Source organism: Candida parapsilosis, contig 005569, assembly GCF_000182765.1.
Source record: "Candida parapsilosis strain CDC317 annotated contig 005569".
Taxonomy (NCBI): Eukaryota; Fungi; Ascomycota; class Pichiomycetes; order Serinales; family Debaryomycetaceae; genus Lodderomyces; species Lodderomyces parapsilosis.
Genome location: NW_023503278.1, coordinates 1052614 through 1079634, shown reverse-complemented (window position 1 = coordinate 1079634; position 27021 = coordinate 1052614). Strand labels below are relative to the sequence as shown.

General features: G+C 38.9%; 14 protein-coding genes and 1 non-coding gene across 15 annotated transcripts; 9 read left to right on the top strand and 6 right to left on the bottom strand. All coding sequences in view use genetic code 12, as the record gives it.

Annotated features, from left to right (window-relative positions):
- Positions 1-961: 961 nt before the first annotated feature.
- CPAR2_104940 (uncharacterized protein) lies at positions 962-2455 on the top strand (the record flags this gene model as incomplete). Its single annotated transcript, XM_036812540.1, has 1 exon — positions 962-2455. The coding sequence occupies one exon, from the start codon at positions 962-964 to the stop codon at positions 2453-2455; it is 1494 nt and encodes a 497-aa protein (XP_036663638.1).
- A 258-nt stretch (positions 2456-2713) lies between these two features.
- On the bottom strand, positions 2714-2785 carry CPAR2_t_cp_Met(CAU)_35. Its single transcript has one exon. It is a non-coding gene; the product is annotated as a tRNA-Met (tRNA).
- A 149-nt stretch (positions 2786-2934) lies between these two features.
- Positions 2935-4833, top strand: CPAR2_104930 (uncharacterized protein; the record flags this gene model as incomplete). The annotated part of the gene is made up of 1 exon (XM_036812539.1): positions 2935-4833. The coding sequence occupies one exon, from the start codon at positions 2935-2937 to the stop codon at positions 4831-4833; it is 1899 nt and encodes a 632-aa protein (XP_036663637.1).
- A 130-nt stretch (positions 4834-4963) lies between these two features.
- APM4 (Apm4p) lies at positions 4964-6334 on the top strand (the record flags this gene model as incomplete). Its single annotated transcript, XM_036812538.1, has 1 exon — positions 4964-6334. One exon carries the CDS (start codon positions 4964-4966, stop codon positions 6332-6334), a length of 1371 nt encoding a protein of 456 aa, XP_036663636.1.
- A 218-nt stretch (positions 6335-6552) lies between these two features.
- On the top strand, positions 6553-7908 carry PRS5 (ribose phosphate diphosphokinase subunit; the record flags this gene model as incomplete). Its single annotated transcript, XM_036812537.1, has 1 exon — positions 6553-7908. One exon carries the CDS (start codon positions 6553-6555, stop codon positions 7906-7908), a length of 1356 nt encoding a protein of 451 aa, XP_036663635.1.
- Positions 7909-8393: 485 nt separating this feature from the next.
- PMT4 (dolichyl-phosphate-mannose-protein mannosyltransferase) lies at positions 8394-10697 on the top strand (the record flags this gene model as incomplete). Its single annotated transcript, XM_036812536.1, has 1 exon — positions 8394-10697. The coding sequence occupies one exon, from the start codon at positions 8394-8396 to the stop codon at positions 10695-10697; it is 2304 nt and encodes a 767-aa protein (XP_036663634.1).
- Positions 10698-10897: 200 nt separating this feature from the next.
- On the top strand, positions 10898-12085 carry CPAR2_104890 (exopolyphosphatase; the record flags this gene model as incomplete). The annotated part of the gene is made up of 1 exon (XM_036812535.1): positions 10898-12085. The coding sequence occupies one exon, from the start codon at positions 10898-10900 to the stop codon at positions 12083-12085; it is 1188 nt and encodes a 395-aa protein (XP_036663633.1).
- Positions 12086-12090: 5 nt separating this feature from the next.
- On the bottom strand, positions 12091-13149 carry CPAR2_104880 (putative polyadenylation protein; the record flags this gene model as incomplete). The annotated part of the gene is made up of 1 exon (XM_036812534.1): positions 12091-13149. The coding sequence occupies one exon, from the start codon at positions 13147-13149 to the stop codon at positions 12091-12093; it is 1059 nt and encodes a 352-aa protein (XP_036663632.1).
- Positions 13150-13341: 192 nt separating this feature from the next.
- CSM3 (Csm3p) lies at positions 13342-14217 on the top strand (the record flags this gene model as incomplete). Its single annotated transcript, XM_036812532.1, has 1 exon — positions 13342-14217. The coding sequence occupies one exon, from the start codon at positions 13342-13344 to the stop codon at positions 14215-14217; it is 876 nt and encodes a 291-aa protein (XP_036663631.1).
- Positions 14218-14228: 11 nt separating this feature from the next.
- CPAR2_104860 (uncharacterized protein) lies at positions 14229-15686 on the bottom strand (the record flags this gene model as incomplete). The annotated part of the gene is made up of 1 exon (XM_036812531.1): positions 14229-15686. The coding sequence occupies one exon, from the start codon at positions 15684-15686 to the stop codon at positions 14229-14231; it is 1458 nt and encodes a 485-aa protein (XP_036663630.1).
- A 530-nt stretch (positions 15687-16216) lies between these two features.
- RPN10 (proteasome regulatory particle base subunit) lies at positions 16217-17074 on the bottom strand (the record flags this gene model as incomplete). Its single annotated transcript, XM_036812530.1, has 1 exon — positions 16217-17074. The coding sequence occupies one exon, from the start codon at positions 17072-17074 to the stop codon at positions 16217-16219; it is 858 nt and encodes a 285-aa protein (XP_036663629.1).
- Positions 17075-17226: 152 nt separating this feature from the next.
- CPAR2_104840 (uncharacterized protein) lies at positions 17227-17502 on the top strand (the record flags this gene model as incomplete). Its single annotated transcript, XM_036812529.1, has 1 exon — positions 17227-17502. The coding sequence occupies one exon, from the start codon at positions 17227-17229 to the stop codon at positions 17500-17502; it is 276 nt and encodes a 91-aa protein (XP_036663628.1).
- A 129-nt stretch (positions 17503-17631) lies between these two features.
- On the bottom strand, positions 17632-21960 carry ECM17 (sulfite reductase (NADPH) subunit beta; the record flags this gene model as incomplete). The annotated part of the gene is made up of 1 exon (XM_036812528.1): positions 17632-21960. The coding sequence occupies one exon, from the start codon at positions 21958-21960 to the stop codon at positions 17632-17634; it is 4329 nt and encodes a 1442-aa protein (XP_036663627.1).
- An 834-nt stretch (positions 21961-22794) lies between these two features.
- FGR12 (Fgr12p) lies at positions 22795-24129 on the bottom strand (the record flags this gene model as incomplete). Its single annotated transcript, XM_036812527.1, has 1 exon — positions 22795-24129. The coding sequence occupies one exon, from the start codon at positions 24127-24129 to the stop codon at positions 22795-22797; it is 1335 nt and encodes a 444-aa protein (XP_036663626.1).
- A 1150-nt stretch (positions 24130-25279) lies between these two features.
- On the top strand, positions 25280-26992 carry ILV1 (threonine ammonia-lyase; the record flags this gene model as incomplete). The annotated part of the gene is made up of 1 exon (XM_036812526.1): positions 25280-26992. The coding sequence occupies one exon, from the start codon at positions 25280-25282 to the stop codon at positions 26990-26992; it is 1713 nt and encodes a 570-aa protein (XP_036663625.1).
- Positions 26993-27021: the final 29 nt, after the last annotated feature.

Sequence of the window (27021 nt, the reverse complement as noted above, 5' to 3'; positions counted from 1 at the left end):
CTATTCTCAATTGTAAATTCGCTTGGAAATGGAACTAAGATGAGATGAGGAATAAAAAAAACACTTGGCTTAAATATTCCGAGCCAGCTTTGTTGTTTTACTAAGTGATACAAATGTACGTTACCTAATGGGCTCTTTGTTGTTAGATGACTTACGTGAAAAAAGAAATGAAACCATTTCAACATAGAAAAAAAATTGGTCTCCCTTTTGTGTAACAAATTCAAAACTTTAAAAGAATTGGATTATTAGCGCACGTGGTGCATTTCCTAATTGAGACGAGTACGTGAGGCTCAATTGCTTATTTAACTGTAAATGAATCAACAATGTTTTGGTGTTGATATGAAGACCTTTCATCGGTCAAATTTGTATTTCTAGTTTGTGCCAAATGTAAGCAAAAGGGCCGATTATAATATCTCACTTCGCCACAATTTGTCGATGCATGAACGGGCTGGAAAAAGGTACCAAATTTATCAGAAGAAGCAACTGGGGGAGGGGGATAATCAGGTGATGAAATTGTTTATATTGTATATTCGAGTTTCGACCTCAAGCTACATGGGTTCTTATGTAAACAGGATACTGCTATATTTGATACCATGATCAATGCATCGCCAGAAGCTTTCCTGCAGAGCCTTGAAAGGTTGGTACAAGCTCAGTTGGTGGATTCGTGACTATTGTTCAATCACTACCGCTTCCGAAACTCTTTCTTTAATAGTATACCTTCTTTCAACTGATGTGTGTTAAAAAATCTTTCATTTTGCATCGCGCTAATTTTCCCATTGTGGAAACTGTGGCTGCAAATAATTGCAAATCAATTTAATTTTTTTGTTGATGATATAGAGCCACTTATACCTATCTGACAAAGAAATCAGTTGATCAAAAAACGAAAAGGTATATATCTCTTCCAAACATCCTTCAAATTACTACATTTACATATCTTTGTCAAGTTAGCCCCTATTTCAACATGCCCTCCATTTCCAACTTGAACTACGAAGTTCCAGTTCTGGTGTCCCCATCACAAATTGAAACTATTGCCATTATTGGTGGTGGAGCTTCAGGGGCTATTATATTGGACAGCTTGCTCAAAGAACCAAACTCTAGAATCAAAAGTATAACTATATTCGAAAGACAACAAAAAGTGGGGGGGATCTGGTATTTCAATCCTCAAACTATACCAACTCCCAATCATATCGTTAAAGCAGGCAACATAAATTTCCAAAATGATCCACAATTAAATAACCCATTTCATGTTCATAAGTACACTCGAAAGTTGATTCTTCCTAAAAACACGCAAGAAAGATTTATCCAGACCCCTAGCTATCATGGTATCAAAACCAACATCATTGAGAAGATGATGACGTACAGTGACAAAAATAAGTGGCCAGTGGAAGGTGCTGATGAGGAAAGAAAATACGTTGCTGGAACAGTTGTACAAGAATACATCGAGGAATACATTGGTCGAAATTTGTATGACCCAAGAGTCAATTTGAAACTAGGATCGACTGTTGAAGACGTGGAAAGAATTGATAGAAATGATGATGCTCCAATACCCTACAAGTTTCGTTTGACAATACGAGAGCAATATGATGACAAACAGGACTACTGGTACCAAAAAGAGTTTGACTCGATCGTCGTGGCAACCGGACATTATCATGTACCCTTCATTCCAGGAGTGTCAGGCTTGAGAGAATTACAAGAAAAGCATCCTAATGTTGTACAACATGCTAAGTTTTATCGAAGTTCGGATTCATACAAAGACAAGACTGTGGTAGTTGTTGGCTCGCGTGCTTCAGGTAGTGATTTAACGAAGTTTGTTGCGAGAGAGCCTGGTACCAAAGTTTATCAATCAATCCGTAACATTGATCGTACCAAAGTTTTTTCAAATAAGCCCAACGTAACAACGAAGCCTGTTATAGAGAACATTGAGTTATCAAAGAATAACATTGTTGTTAGATTCGCTGATGGGTCAGTCGTCACCAACCCTGATCACATAATTTATTGTACTGGGTACCTTTTTTCCTATCCATTTTTGGATAGATTGTTTGACAAGTCTCTTACGAACGATGGAATAACAGTTTCAAATTTATATCAGCACACTTTTATCATCAATGAGCCATTGATCACTATCATTGGAGTCCCTGTCGATGGCGTTTCCTTTAGAGTATTCGAATATCAAGCTATCTTATTGTCGAGATATTTAACAGGCAAGATTGAATTAATTTCACGCAACAAGCAACTTGAATGGGTCAAACAGAGGTATGAATTGAAAGGGAACTCTAGATTGTTTCATACCATTGGCGTTACAGATGCTTTAGAATATGCAAAAACATTAACACAATTGGGTCACGTTCTGGAAAAGGTAAGAGTGGGTCGTCAGTTTCCTTCCATGACAGATGACGATATAGCTGTGTATAAGGAGGCAGGGGAGAAGTTGAGAAAATTTTGGGACGAAAGATAGATGTTGATTTTCGTAAAGAAATAAATTCAGTAGAGCAATAGATAATTTTCATCTAGCGTTGTTCTATTATTTTTTTGCTGAAATTGTTGCAAAATTCTCTAGTCGCCAATATGGAAATCTCATCCCATCCGCAATGACTAAACACTAACTCACAACGTGGAAAGTGTTCACCCATCGTAACAAAGTATAAAGGAATGGTGCCACTAGCATAGCTCGTTGTAGTTTTCAAATCATATTAGAAGTGATGGAAAAAAAATTTAGCGTCGCCCGGTTTCGATCCGGGGACTTCAGGGTTATGAGCCCTGCACGCTTCCACTGCGTCACGACGCTATTTTATGGGAAAAAAGTACCTTAGGAACCTCAAATGAGTGAATTTTTAATCACGTAAATTACACTTTTTGATGAGTCAAGTGCAATTTTCTTGCACTTTTCAACGGGCACTAGAAACACCCATACCTTTCTTTTGAACCCACTACGGAATGTCAGAAGCAGAATCAATATATATCCCAATACCACACTTTCCCCCATTTAAGCTAAGGTCGTCGATGATTGACAAAGACCCCGTCATATGGGCTCATTTGTTGGAAGCATATATTAAGTTGATACAATTATTGCTTGATCCTCAATCACCAAAATTAAGCGTAAAGTCACAACAACAGTTGCATTTATTCTTGCAAATATACCTAAAGGAAACAAGTACTGAGGGAGAAAGGATTTTCTCATTGGGGGCTATTAATCCAGATATTAAAAGCAATACCGAAACTTTACGAGCATATGTGTTTCATTTAATCAAGAATTACGGCTTTGTTAAATTGAGTATGACTGGAGAAATGATTTGGGATTTTGTTCGAATATACTGTGAAAAGAATGCTCAAACTGTGAGGGGATTGATTGATGGATCTTTTAAATCAAAGTTTAACGATAATAAAAAATCAGGTAGTATTTCATCCATCCCAGTGTTGCAGAAATATCTCGAAAAGTTGATTTCCGAGGGGAAAGTTAGATCCACGCACTTGAAATTTCTTACCATGCTATTGGGACAACATGTTTCAAAAACAACTTACTCGATGGGATCAAGTAAAATTGTAAACACGAGCCAAAACAATAACAGCTTACAATTTGCCGAAAGCTTCGTCACTACAAATTGGATTGAGTTTTTGGACCTTGCTTACGCTGACGGGAAAAGTCCGAATGCAGAATTGGTGAAAAACGTGATGGTTCTTTCTATTGTATCCTTGTCTGCTCCCAAGTTGGCAAAGTTGGCCTCTAGCTTGGGAATCTCGTCGGTGGACACATTGAGTATTGCGCCCCTATTTGGTGCAATTATTACGTCTGACCCATTGAAGGACTTAATCCCAAAATTGGAGGAAAAGTTACCATTTCTCAGGTTTGTTAGCAAGGATGTTGAGAACGAATCCGAAGAGGAAAGTGAGGGGAAGTACGAAGAAAATGTTGAGGGGATTTCTCTTTTGGTAGACTTATTTCCCGATCTAACTGAAAGGAAAGCAAAGATAATTTTGAAAGACTACAGTGGAGATGTGGAGTACGTGACTAACTTGCTCTTGGAGAACCCCGATCGAATAAGTTCCATAGAGGAGAAAAAACCATCTGCTCAAAACAAACCAGCTGAAGTTGCAAACCACAACATTCCAAAGCGATCAATATACGATGACGATGATATTTCAAAGGGGGATTTCTCAAAAGCTTCCATTGTGTTTGGAAAGAAGAACCGCAAACAAATTGGAGTGGCCGACGATGTTTTGAAAAAAAAGACGTTGAACGCGGCATTGAGATTGATGTATGAGAGTGACGAAGATGAGCCGGATGATACATATGATGACCAGGAAAAGACAACAGGTTCCGAAATGGAAGATGACTCTAAAAAGTGGAAAGGTTCAAAGATGACACCACTTATAGATGAATCCAAACCCGCTTTCTCCCCAGTTGACCCAATGGAAAGGCATCTCTTTGGTATTTTCAAAAAAGATGGCACCAATGCTTTTGATAAATCTTCGAGAAAGTCTAGTCATCGACAACAAATGAAAAAGGATACAAATTGGTCAGATGAGCAGATTGAAGGCTGGTTGCGTATGCTTCTTAAATCACCTCGGAGGTACAAGATTCTAGAAGAAAATTACTTCTATGGTGGTGGGAATCCCAACAGGCAACCGCGGGCTCCAAAACAGGCCAATGGTCCAGTGGAAGGATCTTCATCAAAGTCCCCTACAGCGAAAAGTAAAGAACAACCCAAAGAACAGGTTAAGCGTTCACATGCAAGAAACGAAAAAAACAAAGCTAGAAAGTCCAATCATAACCGGAAGTCCCGGCATGACAAGAAGTCCAGTTTGCAATTGGCTGGTATGAAATCAGAGGGGTAAGCACTGTATCTTCTATGTAAAACAAAGTGAGTAGGTAGCAGGAAAAACACAAAATATTGTTCTCCTTTCGAAAAAAGTATCTTGATCCCTCTCCATTTCATCCGTCACTAGTATCTTCCAAAACCAAAAAATGATTACAGCAATTTTCATATACGATTCCAAAGGAGATATACTTATATCGAAACTTTACAAAGATGAGATAAAAAGGAACATTGCCGATGTTTTTCGAATACAAGTGATAAATCTGGCGTCGTCGGGGAGATCAAATCGAGATCAGCGAACACCAGTGTTGACGTTGGGATCTACGTCCTTCATTTATATCAAACTGGGTAACGTTTGGATATGTGCAGTAGCAAGGTCTAATCAAGACTGTGCAGCAATTTTGGAATTTCTATACAAACTAGAGTCACTCCTTTGTGTGGTTCTATGGGAGGACAATAAAAAGAAGTCACTGCAACTGAAACCAACCTTATCAGACATAGCCATAGTCAATAACTTCTCCCTATGTTACGACATCTTGGGTGAAGTGTGTGATTACGGGTACCCTACAAACATGGACTTAGAATACTTGAAGAAGTACGTTGTCGGATTAAATGAATCGAGTCTCGGAATATTTAAGAAAGCTTCGTTTAACCCATTGAAGAAAAGCGCCCCTCCAGCACAACCAGCCCCTGTTCATCAAACTGTCACATGGAGGTCTCCCACAATCAAGTACCGGAGGAACGAGATTTTCTTGAATGTGCAAGAAAGAGTGAATGTATTGATGAATTTTCAGGGAGATGTACTTCGTAGCTCTATAGATGGAGCAATCAAAATGAAGACACATTTATCGGGCATGCCGCAATGTCGGTTCGGGTTCAATCAAAATACCATATTGCTTTCCAACTACGACGTGTCAAATGATGAGAGAGAAGGGGTGGTTGCACTAGAGGATACCAAATTCCATCAGTGTGTAGAGTTGGGAGCATTTGATAGCGACCGATCAATCCAGTTTATACCTCCAGATGGTGAATTTCAACTCATGAGTTACAACTGCAATCAAAACATTAACTTACCATTCAAGGTATACCCACAAGTACAAGAAATTGGAAGGAACAAGATCGTATACAAAATCAGGATGAAGTCATTTCAACCACCAAAACTTCCAGCGACTGAAGTGGTGATGCATATTCCTACTCCCAGTGGGGTATCTCTGACAAGCATATCCAATTCTAACGGGAAAGCCAAATTTCATGCCGAAGAGAATGCAATAGTATGGAAATTCAATAAATTATTCGGAGAACAAGATAATATATTATCAGCTGAAGTTGAAGTGAAAGCACATTCAACCGAGTTCATTCAATGGAATCGACCCCCGATAACTTTGGACTTTTTTGTGGATATGTTTTCCAGTTCAGGATTAACCGTTCGATATTTGAAGGTTCAAGAGAAATCCAATTATAAAACCGTAAAGTGGGTCCGTTATACTACCCAATCAGGTTCCTACGAAATTAGATATTGAGGAGTATAGGAAATAGATATAGAGCTGCTCTGGCGGCATTAAAATAATTGACCCTCATTGACATACTCATTATCGTACTCTCTAGTTTAACTGATTATTGATGCAATCTTTACATTTCTCATTTGCTCAATGATCTGACTTCGCTGAAGGAAGGAAAAAAAAAAAATAATTACATCTCAACTATCCATCCCACAACTCACGAATAAAACAGCCAATAAATGAGAGATTTGGTAGTTCTTGGAGGATCTTCGCATCCCTTACTTACGAAAGCAATATGCCGGAACTTGACAATTGAACCAAGCAAACTAGATTCGCATAAATTTGCCAATGGAGAAACGTCAATCATTGTGAAGGATAGTGTTCGTGAAAAGGATGTCTTTATTGTTCAAAGTGGATGCGGCCACGTCAATGATACTTTTATAGAATTATTAATCACTATTGCTGCTTGTAAAACAGCAAGTGCCAAGAGAGTCACTGCAGTGTTACCGTTGTTCCCATACTCGAGACAACCTGATGTGCCCTTCATGCCGAATAGCACGGGGGCTCCTAGTGTGTCAACAACAAAAGACAACTATACTTTTGAGAGTGCTCCAAGTACTCCTAGACCATTGTCCAAAGATCGCAACAGAGGCTATTTTAGTCAAGCCAACGAGGGAGCCACCAAATCCGGGAACAAAGACACCATCAGAGTCGACACGTTAAAACAGCCGCCACAACCACCAAAATACACTCCCAAATCAGTGATTACCAATTCCGCAGCGACTCATTTCTTGCCCCAAATTGATGCCCAAGGTAAGACTGATAGCGGTTACAAACAATGGATCTCGCCCAACGGAACATTGATAGCAAATTTGCTCACGACTGCAGGTGCGGACAGAGTAATAACCATGGATTTACATGACCCTCAATTCCAAGGCTTTTTCAACATACCGGTTGATAATTTGCACTCGAGACCATTGATGAAACGTTACATCATTGATTACATCCCTAATTACCGTGAATGTGTGATTGTGAGTCCAGATTCAGGCGGGGCTAAGCGTGCTACAGCAATAGCCGACTCTATCGGATGTACCTTTGCCCTTATTCACAAGGAAAGGAGAGCCAAATTACCCAAGGGACCGCCTCTGACCTCTTCATCAATGGGCACAAGTTTATCAAGCTCCCAGACAATACAAACTCACGCTCCTCAGTCTCCATATCATCAAAATACTCCGAAAATGGTTGCAACAACAATGTTAGTTGGTGATGTTAAGGACAAGGTTTGTGTTTTGATTGATGATTTGGTGGATACTTCCTACACAATCACAAGAGCAGCAAAGTTACTCAAAGATGAAGGGGCCAAATTTGTTTATGCTTTAGTCACCCATGGAATATTCAGTGGAGACGCTATTAACAGAATCAACATGAGTCAAATTGATAAAGTTGTTACTACCAACTCCGTCCCACAGAGTGAGAATGTTGCAATATTGAAGGACAAAATTGAAGTTTTGGACGTGAGCAGAATATTTGCAGAAGCAATTAGACGAATTAATAACGGGGAAAGTGTGAGCATGTTGTTTGACCACGGTTGGTGATGGTATTATACAGAGCTGGGGAGTGAGAATGGTTTGGGGAATATAGAATCTAATGGATGCATCGTTGAATTTTGCATCTCAGCACCGAGATAGTAATTCGATCTTACACATGACTTTTGTTGAAAACAAAGCCTTGCTGCTTTTTAAACCACTGTCGCACTGCATTCCGAAAGAGTGCTACAATCGACTTGGTCGTGCAAAGAATATTTATTAGCGCGATCTCTCTGTTAATGGTGACGTGTTTTTGTGGTTTTTGTAAAATTGAGTTCCATGTTTTTTTCTTTTTCTTTTTCTTATTTTTCAGATTTCAGTTTCTACAGAAATAATTTCCTACTCCCTTTCTTTACTTTTCGTCGAGTACATTCCTGCTTTCAAACGACTACAAACCCCACTTAAGGTCAATTGGTTGTATATTTCAAAGCTAGAGAGTGTCACTTGCTACTGGTTCCACGCTTTTGCAACTATCAATCACTTCTTGAAGATAAATGTCTCAATCAATAAAGAAAAGAACGGGTACAGGAAAGAGGGTCCAACCGGCCTCTGAGACCATTGTTGAGGTTCCAGTCACAGACCACAATGTGAAGAAGACCAAAAAGTATGTTAAAGAAGTCGATGCTTTTGATTCAGCTGGTGAAAAGGAACCTGAATATAAGTATTGGGTCGCATTATCACTTGTTACCACGCTTGCATTCTATGTTAGGTTTACAAAATTAGGAACTCCTGATAAGGTTGTTTTTGATGAAGTTCATTTTGGAAAGTTTGCTTCGTATTACTTGGAACGTACATATTTTTTCGATCTACACCCGCCATTCGCCAAGTTGTTGATTGCATTTGTTGGATGGCTCATTGGTTACAATGGTCGTTTCAAATTTGACGCAATTGGGGACTCGTATATTGAAAACAATGTTCCATACCTTGCTTACAGGAGTTTACTGGCCATACAAGGAACAGCTGTTGTGCCCATCATGTTTTTAACCATGAAGACATTGGGGTTTAGCGTGGCCGCTTGCTTATTTTCCGGTATAATTGTTTGTTTTGATAATGCTCAAGTGGTAGATAGCAGATTGATTTTGTTGGACGCAACCTTGATTTTGAGTGTTGCGTTAACCATGTTTAGTTACTGCAAGTTCTCAACATTCAGACAACAACCTTTCAGTCAAAAATGGTGGACCTGGCTTTTAGCTACAGGGGTATCATTATCGTGCGTGATTTCAACTAAGTACGTTGGTGTGTTCACTTATTTCACCATTGGGATCGCAGTTCTTCACGAATTGTGGATCTTATTGGATTACAAAAAGGGGTTGACTTTGCAGCAGTTTAGCAAACATTTTTTTGCTAGATTATGGGCGTTGATCATTGTCCCATTTATCATCTATTTGACTTGGTTCTACATTCATTTTGCGATATTGACAAAATCTGGTCCAGGAGACACTTTTATGTCATCTGATTTCCAAGAAACTTTACAAGAATCCCCATTAGCCAAGCATTCAAAACAAGTACAATACTATGACCATATCACTATCAAGCACAAAGAAACGGGCGCTTTTTTGCATTCACATGATCACGTATATCCCTTGCGTTACGAAGATGGTAGAATTTCCTCAAACAAACAACAAGTTACTTGTGTAGATGTCGACAATGCATTATCCGATCCAAACAACCAATGGGAGATTGTTCCTGTTGCAGCTCAGGATGATGGAAAAAAGGGAAAAGATGTGTTTACTAATGATGTTGTTCGATTCAAGCACGTAGGAACTGGTGGTTACCTTTTGACTCACGATGTCGCGTCTCCATTAAAAGCTACAAACGAAGAGTTTATTGTTGTTTTCGATGATATTGCCGATAAAAGATACAATGAGACCTTGTTCAGATTAAAGTTGGATGTACCAGGATCATCTCCAAAGAAACAGAATCAAAGGAAGAAGATAAAGACATTGGCAACTCCTTTGCGAGTGTTGCACATGGATACGGTTGTTGCCATGTGGACTCATGATGACGAATTGTTGCCTGAATGGGGCTTCAACCAACAAGAGGTCAGCGGAAACAAAAACATCAAAAGCAAAGAGAATGTGTGGACTTTTGACGCAATCACAAATTTAGAAGAATCCGATTCTAGGAGTAAGTATGTGCCAAAGAAAATTAAGTCTATCCCTTTTTTGAAGAAATGGTGGGAATTACAAGGTTTGATGTTCCATCACAACAACCAACTTAGTTCAACGCACCCTTTTGCTTCGCAACCTGACTCATGGCCACTTGCTTTAAGTGGTGTGTCATTCTTCAACGATAATGAATCCAAGAAGCAAATCTTTTTTGTTGGGAATGTGATTGGTTTTTGGTTGGAAGTTTGCTTCTTGTCGATCTATGTTGGTATAATTTTGGCAGATCAAATTACGCTTAGAAGAAATTATCATTTGTTAAACAAAAAGGCTAGATCAAGATTGTACAACACATTGGGTTTCTTATTTATTGGCTGGTGCGCTCATTATTTCCCATTTTATTTGATGAACCGTCAAAAGTTTTTGCACCATTACTTACCTGCTCATCTAATAGCAGCCTTGTTTTCAGGGGGATTAGTTGAGTTCATTTGCTCAGACAATTCAGCAGATGCAGGAAACATTAGTCAAAGACGTAAGAAAGTTAAAATGACAATTTTAGTGGGGACAGCTTCAATTTGTATCATATGGTTCTTTTTCTACTTCAGACCAATTACATACGGAGATGTGTCTTTGACCCCAGCTGAAGTAAAAGCAAGACAGTGGTTGGACATCAAGTTGCACTATGCTAAGTGAATTAAATAAAGTATATCTTGGTTCTGCTTCCATCTCCTCAAGTATATATTAGCCATATAATCATTCATATACTGACTGTCAACACAAGGAGTGTTCGCACCTCGTGCTATTTTTTTTTTTCTTGATCTCTGTTTCATAATCACTTGGATCTAGATCCATCAGTGCCAAAAAATTTGTTAGAACTAATACACAACCAATACATGTCGGTAAGATCGTACCTTGTGAAGTTGAAGCAGGCATTGCACCTGCAAGCACCAAAGACTCCCTATCGAGTTGTTACGGGCAACCAATCAGCGGATATGGATTCGGTTGTGTCAGCCATCACATTTGCATATTTGACATATACCCTCAAAACTCCCGATCAGTTTATGATTCCCTTGATAAACATTCCTAGAGCAGATTTTGTCTTGAGAAGAGATATCAACAAGCTTTTGCAATACCACGACATTTCTGAAGACCTACTTTACTTTGTTGAAGATTATGAAAAGTTTTTGAAAGAAAGCACTTCAATCGAGCTCTCGTTAGTGGACCACAATGGACTACAGGGGGTTGAGATCAACAAGAGCTTTGACGCAGGACTTGTGAATGTAGAGGCAATCATCGATCATCACGCAGACGAGGGAATGTTCCAAAATGCTAATCCAAGAGTGATTAGAACGTGTGGCTCAAATTCGACGTTAGTGTTTCAATACTTTCACAAGTTGATAGCTGGAGATGAAAGTTTTTGGAAAACGAATAAGGATGTAATTGAGTTGTTGATAGCTCCTTTGTTGATCGATACCACCAACATGACACAAAAGGTTGAAGATCCCGATGTTAAGGCTTTAGAGTTTTACAAAAAAATCCTAGATGGTGACACTGTTAGTTTTACAACACAATCAAGCTATGATGATTTCTACAGAACGTTGAAAACAGCAAAGAAAGATATCAGCGGATTTAGCTTTGCCGAAATTTTGAGAAAGGATTACAAACAGTTCAAGTTTATTCATGAAGACAGGGTTGGTTTCAGTTCCATAGGCAAACCGTTACTGTGGGTCACAAGCAAGTTTTCGGTTGAAGATATCAAGAAAGATCTAGCAAAGACTTTAGAAACAAACCAGATTGACTTGTTAGTCATAACATCGTCTTTTACTCAAAAAGAGACTGGTATTTATACTAGAGAATTTTGCTATTATTATGAAGGAGAAAATGTGAGATATGCAGACTTGTATCAACTCGTTTGGAAGCAGCTCGAATTGAGTACCGATTTGTACAAAAGCGACGCTATCAGCTCTTTGACAAACGCAATTAATAGTAAAGAAGCGCATTTGAAAATTTTCAACCAAAAGAAAGTTACAGCTACCCGAAAGCAAGTTGTCCCTATTGTGAAGGAGGTATTAGAAAGATGAAAAAGTTATACCAATGTGGGTAGGTAGCTGACTAGATATTTTATAGAACCAATTTCAACATTAGAGTGTATTGTATTTTCTTGCAATGCCAGGGAAAGTTTATCTCTCACCTCCTTGTACGGTATTTCCATCTGTTCGTAACCGCCGTAACTTTCACCACCCTTTGCAATCGAGAACCACAAAACTTTCAAGCATTTGCGAAAATCTCGTCCGTCTATTGTCACATCGACATCTGTATTTAGTATCCATAGATACACACTCTTTGCATCAACTTCAATGGCAAACTTTCTTATCGCCAGGGATTGCATCTTGGTAGTAAACAAATTCACTGCATAAAGCAACGGATTGTATATAGAAATCAAGGTCCCACTCCCTGCTGTGAATTTGAGGTCTAATTTCCACTTGAGCAATCGTATCACATTTTGAAATTTGTCGCCAATAACTTGACGACATGCTTTGCAAACGTAGAGAGCTTCGTCGCCATCACTTTCAAGTAGTTGTAGAGACTTGTTAATGGTTTGCAACAAATAGAATGATCCAATGATTATGGTATTGTTATTCTTCGGTTTCAATATACCATAATCTTTGTCTGTGGGTTGATTATTCTCTGGTTTATGGCAATGCCAAAATTCCATGAGCTCATACCAATAATCTCCAGGCATGTCTTTGAATATAAAGTCGAGTGAGTCAATTAGTTCAAGTTGACAATTGCTACATCGGAATTGGAACTCGTTTTTGGATCCCAACTTGGAAGTATGACTTTTTAACCACCCACATGACCACTTATCTGGACCATCGCCAACGTTGTTTGCCAGTTCAGTATCTATTTGCGGGTCCACCTCTAACGAAATTTGAAGATTCGAGCCCAGAGTTTTGACGCTGGTTGGAGTTGCGCTTTTGACGGCCAAGGGACATCTAATTTTTATCAGGTCTTTGGCTCTGATAGATATTGTGATGAATTGATCACCTTCGAGTTTTACCCCAGTAACAGCATGAAAAGCACCATCCACTATTTCAATAGACAAGCGATTGAGTCGTGGGAGATATTCCACTAAATATGTCATATCTATCTATTGAGAAACAAGTGAAGATGCGATGAGAGATTGAGCTACCAGGACGAAGTGAAGTATACAGCGCCGCACTAAAACGCGCTACGCGTGGATCCTCACACTTTTTTTCTCACCAGATAGATTAGATAGAAAGAAAACAAACTGGCTATACCCTCAATCCACGTCATGTCATCTAATGATCATATAATGGACGAAGCAACTAACGAAAATGGTACCAACAGTAACAACTTGCTAGACGATTCGGCTTTACTTGGAATTGATGAACCGTTGAAGCTTAAAACTAGGAAAAAGATTGCCAGGATCGATGAAGAGAGACTCTTGCATAACCCTCGAGGATTGCCATACTTGATAAAGAATCAACGAAGATTACTTCGAATTATTGACAAACATGACAAGGAATTTTACAAACAAGAGAAGGAGAAAATTTCCATCCAGCCCAATTACAAACCCTCAACTCAGCTCAAACACGAACATGAGTACAAGAATTTAGTGTCAATTTTGCAATTTTATCAACTATGGTGCCATGGTATGTTCCCCAAAGCAAACTTTAAAGATTGCGCTTATCTTATCAGATCTTTGGGTCACAAATCCTCGCAGCTTCGTTTGTATAGACGAGAGTTGATTGAAAAGCAAATTTACAAGCTAAAGGTAGCTAAAGGGATTATCGATGAAAATGAAAACGGTCATCAAATTAGCAAAGAAACACTGGCGGAGGATAACAATGCTTTACGTATGGAAGAAGATGGCGGTGTACTTGAACTTAGGCCCACAGCTGTAACTGCAGATAACGACGATGACGATGTCGAGTGGGATTTTATGCGAGTTGGTACAACGACCAACGGTGAAATACAAGGCAGGACAGAAACAACGGAGATTGCAAAGAGTACAGCAGATGACGCTTGGGATGACTTGGAGGATGACGACGTAGACGCAATTTTTGAAAAATCAACCAGAGCTGCTCCCAAGATCTCAAACAATGAAGAATATCAGTTTGAAGAAAACGAAGAAGAAGAAGAAGATGAGGAACTTGCAATGGAATTAATGCGACAAGTGGATCCATGAGTTTTGCCGAATTATTGAGAGCTGATATAAATCTTTCTATATGTGCACGCGTGATTGAATACAGCAGATACCATTTCACTATCAACTGGTTTGTTCTTGCCCGAAAATAGTACAAGTAGAAAACCCCCACTTCTTAAATACAAATCGACATACTTGGAACTCGTGTCCTTTTTAGTCACACTGCTCCTAACTAATTTTGAGTCATGTCTAAAGAATGGCATTAATAAACCATGATTAAATAGTGTGTCCCGCTTCAAATTTGTATACTCCAACCCAAACTCTGATATAAAAGCCTTGTAATGTATTGAGCTCTGGTAAAACTTTTCAAACTTGGACTGCGATATTGTGCCAGTGGTGTGCTGATTGTGGTGACCCACTAATCTCGTCATAAACTCGTCTGGCAATTTTCTTGACTTTACAAGTTTGTTTGCATATTTGAACAGGTCCATATCAACCTTATCGATCCCTGGAGGAAAATAGTCACCCAAAATCCGGCATTTTTCAGCTACTCGTATTTCCAAAAGGTAAACCAAATCATATCCGTAAGACGTGGATAATAAGTTTGACAACACACTTGCAGCTTTTTTCAAGGAGCCAACTTTTAATAGCATATGCCACATCCTCTTGTCGTCAATGAAGTCTGTGGGCGGAGAGGATTTCAAGCGGTAATGACCCGTACTTTGGTCGTTTACAATACCACCTCTTGAAAACTTTTCCTTCTTTTCTGATTCATGAGTTGAAGATTCCCTCTTGACCTGCTTGTTAAATGCGTAGAAGCGAACATTCTGATTTTGGTTATAAGGACCACCCGAACCGTCCCTTTCATAAACTAATGACGATTTGTTAGTTGTAGGTCTTCCCAACTCCATTCTTAATTCCAGAAGAGAATCCACTTTGGCTCTATTGCCATATAATAACAAAGAGTCAGTGAGCCCTTGATAAGGTTGGCGATACCTATCTTCAAAGGGCAGCTCTAAGTACTTCATAATTCCGTCTCTGTACGAAAACAAAGAGTTAAATGATTCCTCAGAAAATCCTTTCCTAGATTGATTGTCAAATATGGCTAATATTCCGATAACCTCCTGATTATCAGTTAACAACGGCACTCCACAATAAAACTTCAAATTTGGCGGTCCAGCAACCAATGGATTTGTACGGGTTCTCCAATCTTGAGAAGCGTCCAACAATAAGAAATAGCCATTTGATAAGATGGCATGCGAATCAATTGCCACACAACGAGGGACAGAGGCAATTCCTAAACATGTTTCAAATTTGTAGTAACATTTGAGGTTATCAATCAATGAAATGGAAACACCACATACTTTGAATTCTTTTCTTAACTTTGACAATAATTTGGTGAAAAATTTAGAGCTAGTCCAATGTTCCAAATCCTTAAATTTGGTGACCTCTTCCAATCTTGAAATTTCGTTGTAGCTCTCTGGTGGCTTCATGTATCCCGAATCCTCCATGAAAGGGGGGCAAGGGACTTTTGAAAGGTTCCATTTTCCCTAAATACGAACTTTAGTTAGTAAAAATAAATGTAAAAAATTGGTACATAGAAGAAAAACTTACTTTTGAATAAGCATCAGTAAAGTGCGCTTTAGTCAGCTGAATGGGCTTCAACAGTAAATCCTTGCTTGATGGGATAAGTTTCTCAGGTATTCTTGCTTCTTGCCCAACTTGATTTTTTTGGTATGATACTGAAATGTGTTGATTTGGAGCAGAGACTATTGTAATCTTTGTGTTGACCAAAGGTCTTCTCGATGGACTTTGAGCTTGATGGATATTATTTCTTCGCATGTTTGTTTTGAGAATTATGATGGTTTATGGGTGACTCTATGTGTATGTGAAAATTGGTGTGAAGAGGTGAGTAAAGTTTTGCAACCACCTTTGAGAAAAGAGCACTCAAAAATACTTATAGGAAAAAAAAGGAGAGGGGAGATAAAGTGTAAGGATCGACTAAACGACCACGGATGCACCCGACTTTATTACTACTACTCTATTTAGAATCTTCCATCTTGACATCTTGATTTTGATCCCCACCGTCCCCGTCTTGATCATTCTTTTTCGACTCTTCGGGCTTATCACTTCCTCCGCCTTCGCTTTTAGCTTTTTCAGCAGCTTCCCTCTCTTGTCTGGCCTTCTCTTCTTCCAAAGACAACCTCAATGCTAAAGCCAAATCAGGATCCATGTTGGGGTCAATAATGTCTCCTGCACCGGCAACACCTCCACCGAAAAAGTCCTGTTCATCACCACCACTACCTGCACCTCCGAAAGCACCTTCTTCCATCAAAATTGGAGAAGTGGCAACTACTTCATATAGCAACCTTGGCCCTGGTGGAATTGTAACCAAATGCGAATTATCGTGGTTGTTCACAATGGAGTGGAATTTTTCCAATTTGCTTGTATTTACATTCTCTTCACCAAAGTTTATAATATCAATAGCCACATTGTTCTTCTTCATTTTCTTGGCGAGTTTCTCCAATTCCTTATCGGACTCTTCCAAGGGGGACCCAACGAATATTATAATCCTTTGGTGTTGTACTTTATTTTGACGATGCTTTAAAGCCAATGCAGCCACCTCGAGTCCATCGCTGAAATGATTTTCGCCGGAGATTTTAAGATCGTGAATGCTAGACAATATCTTACCAAAGTCTGTAGTCAACGTACTCATTACTATTGGGCGTGTGCCACCATGAGCCAATAGACCCACAGTGTTTTCAGGGTTTGAATTGATCTTATTTTGAAAAATATATTCAACAGCAGTCAATTGTGCATCATATCTAGTGGTTAGATAATCCCCATTTCTCATATACTCGGAGTTATCGATAGCAATCATTGTAGCTTCAAGAACCATTTTGAATGTGTATGCAACTAAGGTGTAGTGAATTCAGATAGTATCTAGTTTTTACTCTTGGGTATGATTTTTTTTTGCCACACAAAATAATGAGCGAAAAACTCTCAAATCTCATAACACATTGAAAGGTAGAGACTCAGCATGAGACTACAATGGGATATACAAAACAGGAAAAACAGGCATTGATTAACCACTTGAAGCTAGAACGCTCCAGAGTAGCGAAACAAAACGAAGAGGCTCTACAGAAAGCGACTCAACAGACATATCTAAAGGTTGTTAGAAGATTGAATCAAGTTAGTGTGTCATTACGACAGGTTACTTTGAAAGATGTGCTTCAAGTTGAAAGGCGGAAAAGATTAGAAGCTAGAAGTTTGATAAAAGACATTCAGGAATTGAAAAAGAATTTGGTCAAACAGAAAGTAATGTAGCGATAGCAAGGGGGTGAGGGAGTAACACCAAATTAATTTGAGTCAGAGTGAAGTCGCAAGCCGAATAAGGGGAATCTACAACTATGTATTTGAAAAGTTCTAATATCTGTTTTAAATAAATAGTATACACTATGCATCTTCAGGAATACCTTCATGGAAGTATTTACCTTCTGTGGTTTCTTGAATAATCCCAGCTCTAATACACCAATCACCAAATGGTTCACCATCGTTTCTCTCCTTACTCCATCTCTTGAACAAGTCCTTTAATATTTCCAAAATTTCATCTTCTTTAATCGAGTATCGGTAAATTTTGTTTAGTCTCTGTCCATGATGTCCACCACCCAACATCAAGTTATATGCACCATAGGCTTTACCAACTAATGCAACTTCTGCAACCCAAGGTCTAGCACAACCATTTGGACAACCAGTCATTCTCATAACCACGGAATCATGTCTCAATCCATAGTCTTCAAGAGCGTTCTCCAACTTGGTGATTAGTTGAGGCAAGTACCTCTCAGACTCAGCCATTGCCAAACCACACGTGGGGAAAGCAACACATGCAGCTGATGACAATCTCAATGCTGAAAACTCAGTATTATCTAACTTATATTTAGCCAACAAGTCCTTGACATCTTGCAAGTCTTCATCTTTGATGTTGGAAATGAGTATATGTTGATTACCGGTTAGTCTAAACTCCCCTGATTTTTTGTTTTCGAGCAAGTATTGAGCAATTTTACGCAAACCTGTCTTTTGAGGTAACTCTGGAGTATCTTCAATTCGACCGTTCTCAATGAAAGCAGTAAAATGATTGAATCCCAATTCATCCTTGCACCAACCAAAATGATCGACGTTGTTCTCAATCTTGAATGGCTTAGGTTCACCAAATTTGTACCCCAACAATTCTTCAACTTTGGATTTGAAGACTTCGACACCCATGTCATCAATTGTATACTTCAATCTAGCATGCTTTCTGTTCGACCTGTCACCGAAATCTCTTTGCACCAACATAATCTTTTCACAGGCAATATGTATCTGATCTCTTGGGATGAAACCAAACATCGATCCTGTTCTTGGGTACGTCTTTTTGTTGTTGTGAGTAGTACCCATACCACCCCCAACTAACACATTGTATCCAATCACAATGTCATCTTCAATAATTGCAATCAAACCGATATCATGAGCGTACACATCGACATCGTTGTATGGTGGTACAGTAATCACAATCTTGAACTTTCTTGGTAAGTAAGTTACACCATACATTGGCTCAACATCAGCCAAAACATTACCTGCAACCAATGTTTTCTTCTTGGTTGGGCCCTCTTTACGGTTTTCCCAAGCTTCTCTATCTCCTGGTTTATCTGATGGCATTCCACCCTCTAACCAAATCTCATGGTATGCTGTTGTGTTGGGCAACAAGTGGTTTGAAATTAAAGTACCAGTTGCAGAAACCTGCCCATGAACTTTGGCATTATTTGGCAATGCTGATACCATAACGTTTCTATTAACATCACCACATGCTGCTAAAGTATCCATCAAAGCTGCATTCATGCCTCTTATTGCTGGTTTCAAATCGTGCTTGACTACACCATGAAGTTGAAAAGTGGCTCTCGTTGTCAATTTCAATGTCCCATTACCTCTCTCATCAGCCAATTCGTCCATCTTCAAATACTGCTGTGGATTGGCAATACCCCCTGGCAATCTCACACGAACCATAAAAGCATAAGCAGGTTCGAGACCTTGAGCCTTACGTTCTTCTCTTACGTCACGATCATCTTGCATATAGATACCGTGAAACTTGGTCAATTGTTGATCAACAGCGCAAATGGAACCAGTTGATTCATCTTGCAATCCTTCGGCAATAGTTCCTCTGAGGTAGTCAGAACCTAGCTTCATATCTTCATTAGTGATTGGTTTTGGTTCTTCAACACCTTCAACATTGTCCACACCCAAAGCGGCCCAAATCTTTGGAATCCACTCATTGAATCCAGTGGAGAATCCATCGGCATCTTGATCGTCACCTAAACCAATTTCGGCCAATTCGACACCACCATATAACTTAAGCTTGGCATGTAAATCCTTACCAGGCTTGTTATAATAGTGCTTATCTTCCTTTCTTGGCCAATATTCTGAATCACCCAAACCAAACACAGAAAACCTAGTACCAGAAAGATCCAAATCATTTGAGTTCTTGAGACCATCCCAAAATTGTTTACCATTACCAGGGAACTCACCTTGACCGGAAGTTGAAGTGACAAAAACAATATTGGTTTCGTTTGGAAGATCCTCCATTGAAATATCATCCATGGGCAAAACATTTGCCTTTAACCCTCTTCCCAAAGCTTGCCTGTTAATTTTCTTGGCCAAACCTTCTGCATTGCCACCATCGGAAGCAAAAGCTATGGTCAATGGTGGGCCGGATAAACCCAGCAATAACATTGCATAGGATTCATCAGCAATCTTTGCTTGCATGAGCTTGGCTTCAGTGTTGGCATTTGCTGTCAAATTTCTAGACAACAATGGATCCTTCGCAGCAAGCAAGGTTAGCTTGTTTTCCTTGTCCAAAAAGTCTTGCAATTGTTTCCTCAAGTTTGAAGAGTCCAATTTGAAGACGTCAGACTCTTTTGCAGCATTAGGGTCAAATCTATACAATGGCCAGTACCCAGTGTCAACAGCTTTTTTAGTCTCCTGCAATACAGCCAATGTATTGTCGGACTCCTTATGATATGGCAAATATGCTAAAACGATGGATGGTCCGTTGAACTTTTCAGCCTCGATGAATGCTTGTAAAACCTGGGTATAAGAAGAGTAAACTGCCACTGATGCGACATAGCAATCACCGTGGTTCATTGCATACAAACCAACATCCTTCTTTCTAAACCCATTGACGGTTTTGTCTAAAGACTTTTCTTTATATGGCTCAGAATCAATGATCAACATGTTGATGTTTTTGCCTGACGTGATAACACTGTGAACACCTGATGAACCCAAATCATAAGACCAAGCATCTGAGCCTATAAGCCAATTTCTGTTGGTGGTAAAGTAACTCGACAAAGCAAGAAGTTCTCTTGCAGTGGTTGAGGATTGATCGGTCTTTAGCAAGTCGATTGCCTCAAGCGGTATTCTGTTTTCTACTCCACCATTCTCTTGCAACTGTACCAACCATTGTGATAGCAAATCGATCAACTTGCTATTATCTTTTGTTTTGAACTTGTTCTCCTTCAAAGCCACTTGCACCAATCTGGTTAAATTTTCTTGTTGTTCTTCATCATACAAAAATGATCCAAAACCATATTCAGGATTGGTTTGCAATCCGATATTGTCGGCTTGATACTCATTCAAAATCTTCAAGTTTGTGTCATTAACTTGTTGAAGAATCTTCAAGTAGGCTTGTTCCAAATTATGAGCCTCAGATACCGCCTTTTCGTATTCTTGATGCTGTTTACTTGAAGTTTTATCACCATTTGTCTCGCCATAAAATATGTTTTGAGATGGTTTATCAGTGTGAACATTCAATACAAGTTTAGTCAAAGCATCATTGTAATCGACAATGGGACCGAAAGTTGCTGATACAATTCTCGTAAAATTTTTCAAAGTTTGATGCTCTGAGTAGTTGGCAAAGAAATCAAGAAGCAACGGAGAAAATTGCGAAAAGTTGCCGTTACCTTGTTGAACAATAGTAAGCGTTTCAATTTGAGCAGGCACCAGTTTGAGCAAACGGGAGATGGAAAATGGTTGGTATACCTTGACGTTGATCACCAAGACTCCAGCTTTATTTGCTGCTTCCAATAAGGCATCCTCTAATTGACCGAGGTAAAGAATGGCATCCTTCTGTTTTTGACTCTTGTTTATAATTTCGAAAGGTTGGACATCAAACTCTGCCAACACCTTGTCAAATGATAGGCCTTGCAAATCTTTCAAAAACACGCCGTCAGAATTTTTGATAGTTTCACTGGATTTGTATGAGGAATTTGAGACATAAAAGTGAAAAACCGAGGTGTTCGATTTCTCAGACAAGTTGTACGCCAAATTTGCAAATTGATAAGTTTCACGTGGAGTTTGTGACACCAAGATCGGAAAGTTTAAATCTTTCAAACTTGTGACAGCAGTAAAGTCTTTGTAATTTATTTCCACGTGGTTGACAATCTTGTTGTTCTTGAAAGACGAGGCCGACAAAAAGGGCAAGTTCTTCAACAAAGTAGCAGCATCTGTAGTTACTGTAACAAAATCAAGGTCCAGTTCCTCCAACCCATCGTCCCCTCTATCATTGCGTTGATTGTCTCTATCCAACAAGAAATTTTCCACAATTGCATATGGATCGTTTGAATTGATTAAAATATTTGCATTAGCTACCAACAGAGCAAATGGTGACTGGACTGATTTGGCTGGTTGGGTAACAAAGTTAACTCCATCAACTTGGTCTATCGTTTTCGCAATACCCTCTTCCTTGTTCAAACTCATCTCTCAAAAAATAAATAAAATATTGCTCCAAGATCAACCTCGGATATTTTCCCTCTAATAGAAAAATGCAGAACTGAGACAAACAAATCTTAACTAACGTTAAGGCTGGAGAAAAGAAGGTTTAAAGTGAACTTGAAAAATGGTTTCAAAAGAAGTCGAGAATAAGTCTTTTACAAAATGGAAAATTTTTGCAATCAAATATATTTCTGAGATTGGTATGTGATAATGAATGAAAAATGTATGGGGGAGAACAAGAATAAAAACAATGTTTGTAAAAATACTTATATGCAGTATCATTTCTGATTACTCGACTGCACGTGCAATAACTAATTTAGAAAGATCAATTTAACTTTATACATTAATCTTACACAAACAATTTACTTAATGTGGGTGGGAAAATGAAAAGCTAATGCGGCTAATGAAGCGTAAAACCTAATCACAACAAAAAGCAATCTCTTTGCTAGTTGAAGCATGATGCAATAACTACCGTATATTACGAAACGTAGAAATTGATCATGACCTTCCCTCTTTTCCAATCTCATACATATGTGTCACTCTTGCGTACCTCTTCTATTTATTAATTTTCTTTTTGCAACAAAAGTTGGCTATTAATCAAGTGACCTAGTCGTAACGGGACCCATTATACAAGTAAATCTTCTCAACGTGGTCTCTGCTGCGCACAAAAAATGTTTGCAAACTACATGTACTCAAGAGATATCAATTCAATTGTATTAGTTGGTTGATCTAAGAGGCGAACCTTATGCCGAGGGATTTAAAACATTATCAGAGCTTTACCGAGTGAAATGCACGTGCTAAAAAAAATTACTCACGTCTTTATTGACGCCTGTTGGGAGCCCTTTTCCAAGCAGCATGGTCCTTTGGCCTATAATTCAATGTCCCGATACATGAAGTGTACGGAACCAACCTATTATACGACTCTTTACCATTTGTGGGCGACTTTATATTGGTGTATGCTTTGTAAACTGACAATGGCGTCCACTCAACATCTCTATCCGACCTTTTTCTAATCAGTTCTGGAACTTCGGGACTCGGTGGAGATTCTCCATTCAAGAATGAATCTTGAATTACAAATTCTTCTCGTACTGTCTTTAAAACAGCATCACTAACACATTTCGGCTCCAAAGAGGATAATCGAACCTTCATTTTATTGTAAAATCTCGTCGATCCAGTTGTTTCATCGTCGGGCCACTCATAAATCGGCGTCGTTATATACCTGTCACCCTTATTACGTGTGATATTAGTTAACTTCACAGTTGGAGATGGTCGCGACAGAGAAGCAGCTACCACCAGGAGTTGTAGTGCGAGTGGATCACTAAAAAAATTGGCATCCTCGGCTCGTGTGTGATTTTCATAAGATAGTCGTTCATCCCACACACATTCTTCATCATCTTCTTCTTTACCAAACTCTGCTGTTTCTTCATTTGAATGATATTGCATGATGTTGTCATTCTGGTTATAATTGTTTGAGCTACCAGCTAAGTCCTCATCATCGATAGTGCTGGGGGAACACAGTACGGACTGGATATCCTTGTCATTAACGTCGTCGTCAACCTTGCCAAGTCCATCTTCGTCGTACTTCATATTATTGTACCCGGTAGTATTTACATTTGGTATGTCTTCGTTGTCGTGCAACATATTCTCCTTCTCCAACAAATATTCCCAATAACTGGAGTCCAAATGGTGTTCAAAATTGAATCCATGGCTATCTTTATAAGTATTAGCGGACAGATTCAAAAGACTATCGCTTGATAGATAATCTTGGTTTGTTGGAAGATTTAAATTACTCGGGTTCTGGCTGTCAAGCATACCAAGAAGATCAGTGTTGTCAGTGTCATACCCAGTTGAAAATGTTGGCCTCAACAGCTGTAGCGTATGATTTGATATTGATGGTGAAACCTCAAGTCCACTATTATGGGGCGTGTTGTTGTGCTGATGAGGATGAGGATGGTGAAGTGATTGTTGTGCTATCTGCAAGTACTCCCATTCGATAGAGTTGAAATTTATGTTTGAGTGTGGATCCACTGTGAAACAATGTGTGCTATCTCCATTAAATGACAAATTCTCCACGTCGTTTGAATGGCTCTCATTTTTGGTATCATCTATTTCAATATCGTTGGAGAAGTGGGTGTTGTCATATTCAAAGTTCATAATAAGTGAATAAACGGGGAAGGTGCCTTTCTTCTTAGTATGAAGATTCTACGAATTGTTTTGAGTGTTTGTCAAGCTTTTGATGTGTCTTTCCCTTCGTGGTGTTCTGACCTTGAAAGGTGATAGAACTTGAAATAAGAAGCAAAGGAAACGTTTGCACCACTAGAGACTCTATTCAGTTGTCGTTGTTATAACAAAAAAAAAGGAATAGGGAATTATGATTTGAGATCGAATGATACGCCCACTTTCGTGTAATTTGTAGAGGGTTTGCGTTGTTTAAATCGATTTTTATGTTATGTTGGGAGGACTTTTTATATATGTAAGGCTGGCAGGGGGGTTAGGGAGAATATCACTAACATCAAAGTGAGTGGTTTTGTGTAAATTTAAACATTATTTACGCTTCTTTGATGCAAGACTTTACAAGAGGAGCTCGAGAAGAGTTTTATTGGCATATTAGTGTATTTACTCACACGAAGTACGCCAATGTGTTTCGTCCAAAATTCACTCTACAAACGAACAGAAATCAAAATCTTTCGGAGGTGGTGTTAAGGTTCCAGATGTGTTGCACATTTCTAGTATCTTCTGCTAACGTAGACAATTTTGCAACCATTTTTTTTATTATTTATTTAAACCACTGACTGGTTGTTCTCTCTTGTATATCACTTAGCTTCACTTTAGCTCTCCATTATGGTATAACGAACAACCTCTACTTTGTCAACATACACCTGAGATGGATCTACTTGTGTTATGCTTGTGCCACCCAACGCCTTTGCAAAATCAATCACTTTTTAAGTTCTCTTCCAAGGAAACGATAACAAAATTTGTACTTGAACATACAGGAAGATTTTTTTTGTACAGTCGTGCAATTAGGCCAAATTGTTGTCTAATTTTTTTTTTTTTTTTTTTTTTTTCACATTTTTCACTTACGCGCTCACTCTATGAGTCAATCGGATTGATGTCATGCACACTATACATTGAAGGATCAAGTGTCACATAAATACTAAAGATTCGTATAACAAGACAGCTTTACACCAGCATTTTGTTTCTTTCCAGGGTACCTTCTTCCATTTTTCTTGGAGCGATACAGCAAAATTCTTGTTGATTCATTTATTTCCAATAATTCACACATATTTATAACCCATTTTAGTTAATGATCAGGCTAAGTCCAATTGTTGCATCTAGGCAACTCCTAGCACCTGTTCTCCTACATCTGAGCAGATCATCTATCAGAACAAATTCTACAATTGCAATTGAGACGAAATGGCCAGAGCTTTCAGAATCAGACTTTATACAAAACTCTCAAGGATGCAATTCAAAGCAACCAGACTACATAAAATTGATTTTAACCTCAAGGGTTTATGATGTTGTCCTGGACGCAGGCACGCCTTTGTCGCATGCAATTAATTTATCCAGAAGATGTGGCTCAAACATATACTTGAAGCGTGAGGATTTGTTACCTGTTTTTTCATTCAAGTTGAGAGGTGCATACAATATGATTGCTCATTTGCATTCTAATGCAAAACAGCCAATGTCTGGTGTTATTGCGTGCTCTGCTGGTAACCATGCACAGGGAGTTGCATACTCGGCAAACAAGCTAAACATTCCAGCCACCATTGTGATGCCAACTCCCACTCCCTCAATAAAATACAGCAATGTTTCGAGATTGGGCTCACAGGTTGTTTTATATGGAGATGATTTCGATTCTGCAAAGCAGGAGTGTGCCAGATTAAGCAAGGAAAATAATTTGGTAAATATCCCTCCATTTAATCATCCGTATGTTATCGCAGGTCAAGGTACTGTTGCATTGGAAATTACAAGACAGTTGAGACTAGACAAATTAGATGCTATTTTTGTTCCAGTTGGAGGTGGAGGGTTAATAGCAGGAGTTGCAGTTTATTTGAAACACATTGCGCCGCATGTAAAAATAATTGGAGTTGAAACGTATGATGCCAATGCTTTATACCAGTCGTTAAAGAACAAGGAGCTGACACAATTGGATAAAGTTGGTCAATTTGCCGATGGAACTGCTGTCAAGGTTCTCGGAGATGAGACTTGGAGATTGTGTAAAGATTTGGTTGATGAGGTTGTGTTGGTTAATACAGATGAAATTTGTGCAGCAATAAAGGACATTTTTGAGGACACAAGGTCAATCACTGAACCTTCAGGAGCTTTGTCAGTGGCAGGATTGAAAAAGTATATTGAGAGTCATCCAGAAATTGATCACAAGAATAAGACTTATGTCCCTGTTTTGTCGGGTGCAAATATGAACTTTGACAGATTGAGATTTGTCAGTGAAAGAGCGGTTTTGGGTGAAGGTAAAGAGGTGTCATTAGCTGTAACTATACCGGAAAAACCTGGTGAATTTGCAGTGTTGCAACATCTCATCAACCCAAGAGCAATAACCGAATTTTCATACAGATGCAGTGGACTCGAGAAAGCCAACATTTTTGTATCCTTTAACGTTGCTGACAAAAAGGTTGAAAAACCAGCTGTCATAGATGCCATGGAAAAGGCAGGGTTCGAAGTTGTTGACATTTCGGAGAATGAGTTGGCAAAGTCGCACGGTCGTTATTTGGTTGGTGGAAAGTCACACATTTCGAGAACCGAAAATGAAAAGTTGTACCTGTTTGAGTTTCCAGAGAAACCGAATGCTTTGTTCAACTTTTTGCAAGCATTGAAGAGCGACTGGGATATCAGTTTATTCAATTACAGAAACCACGGTCACGACGTTGGTAAGGTTTTGTGTGGGTTTATCTTACCAGATGGGTCCGAAGCTGAATTTCAAGAATTTTTGCAAAAGATTGGTTACACATTCATCGATGAGTCGGATAATATCTTTTACAAGAAGTTTTTAAGAAACTAAACTGTTAAAAGTACATGGCGGGTCTATAA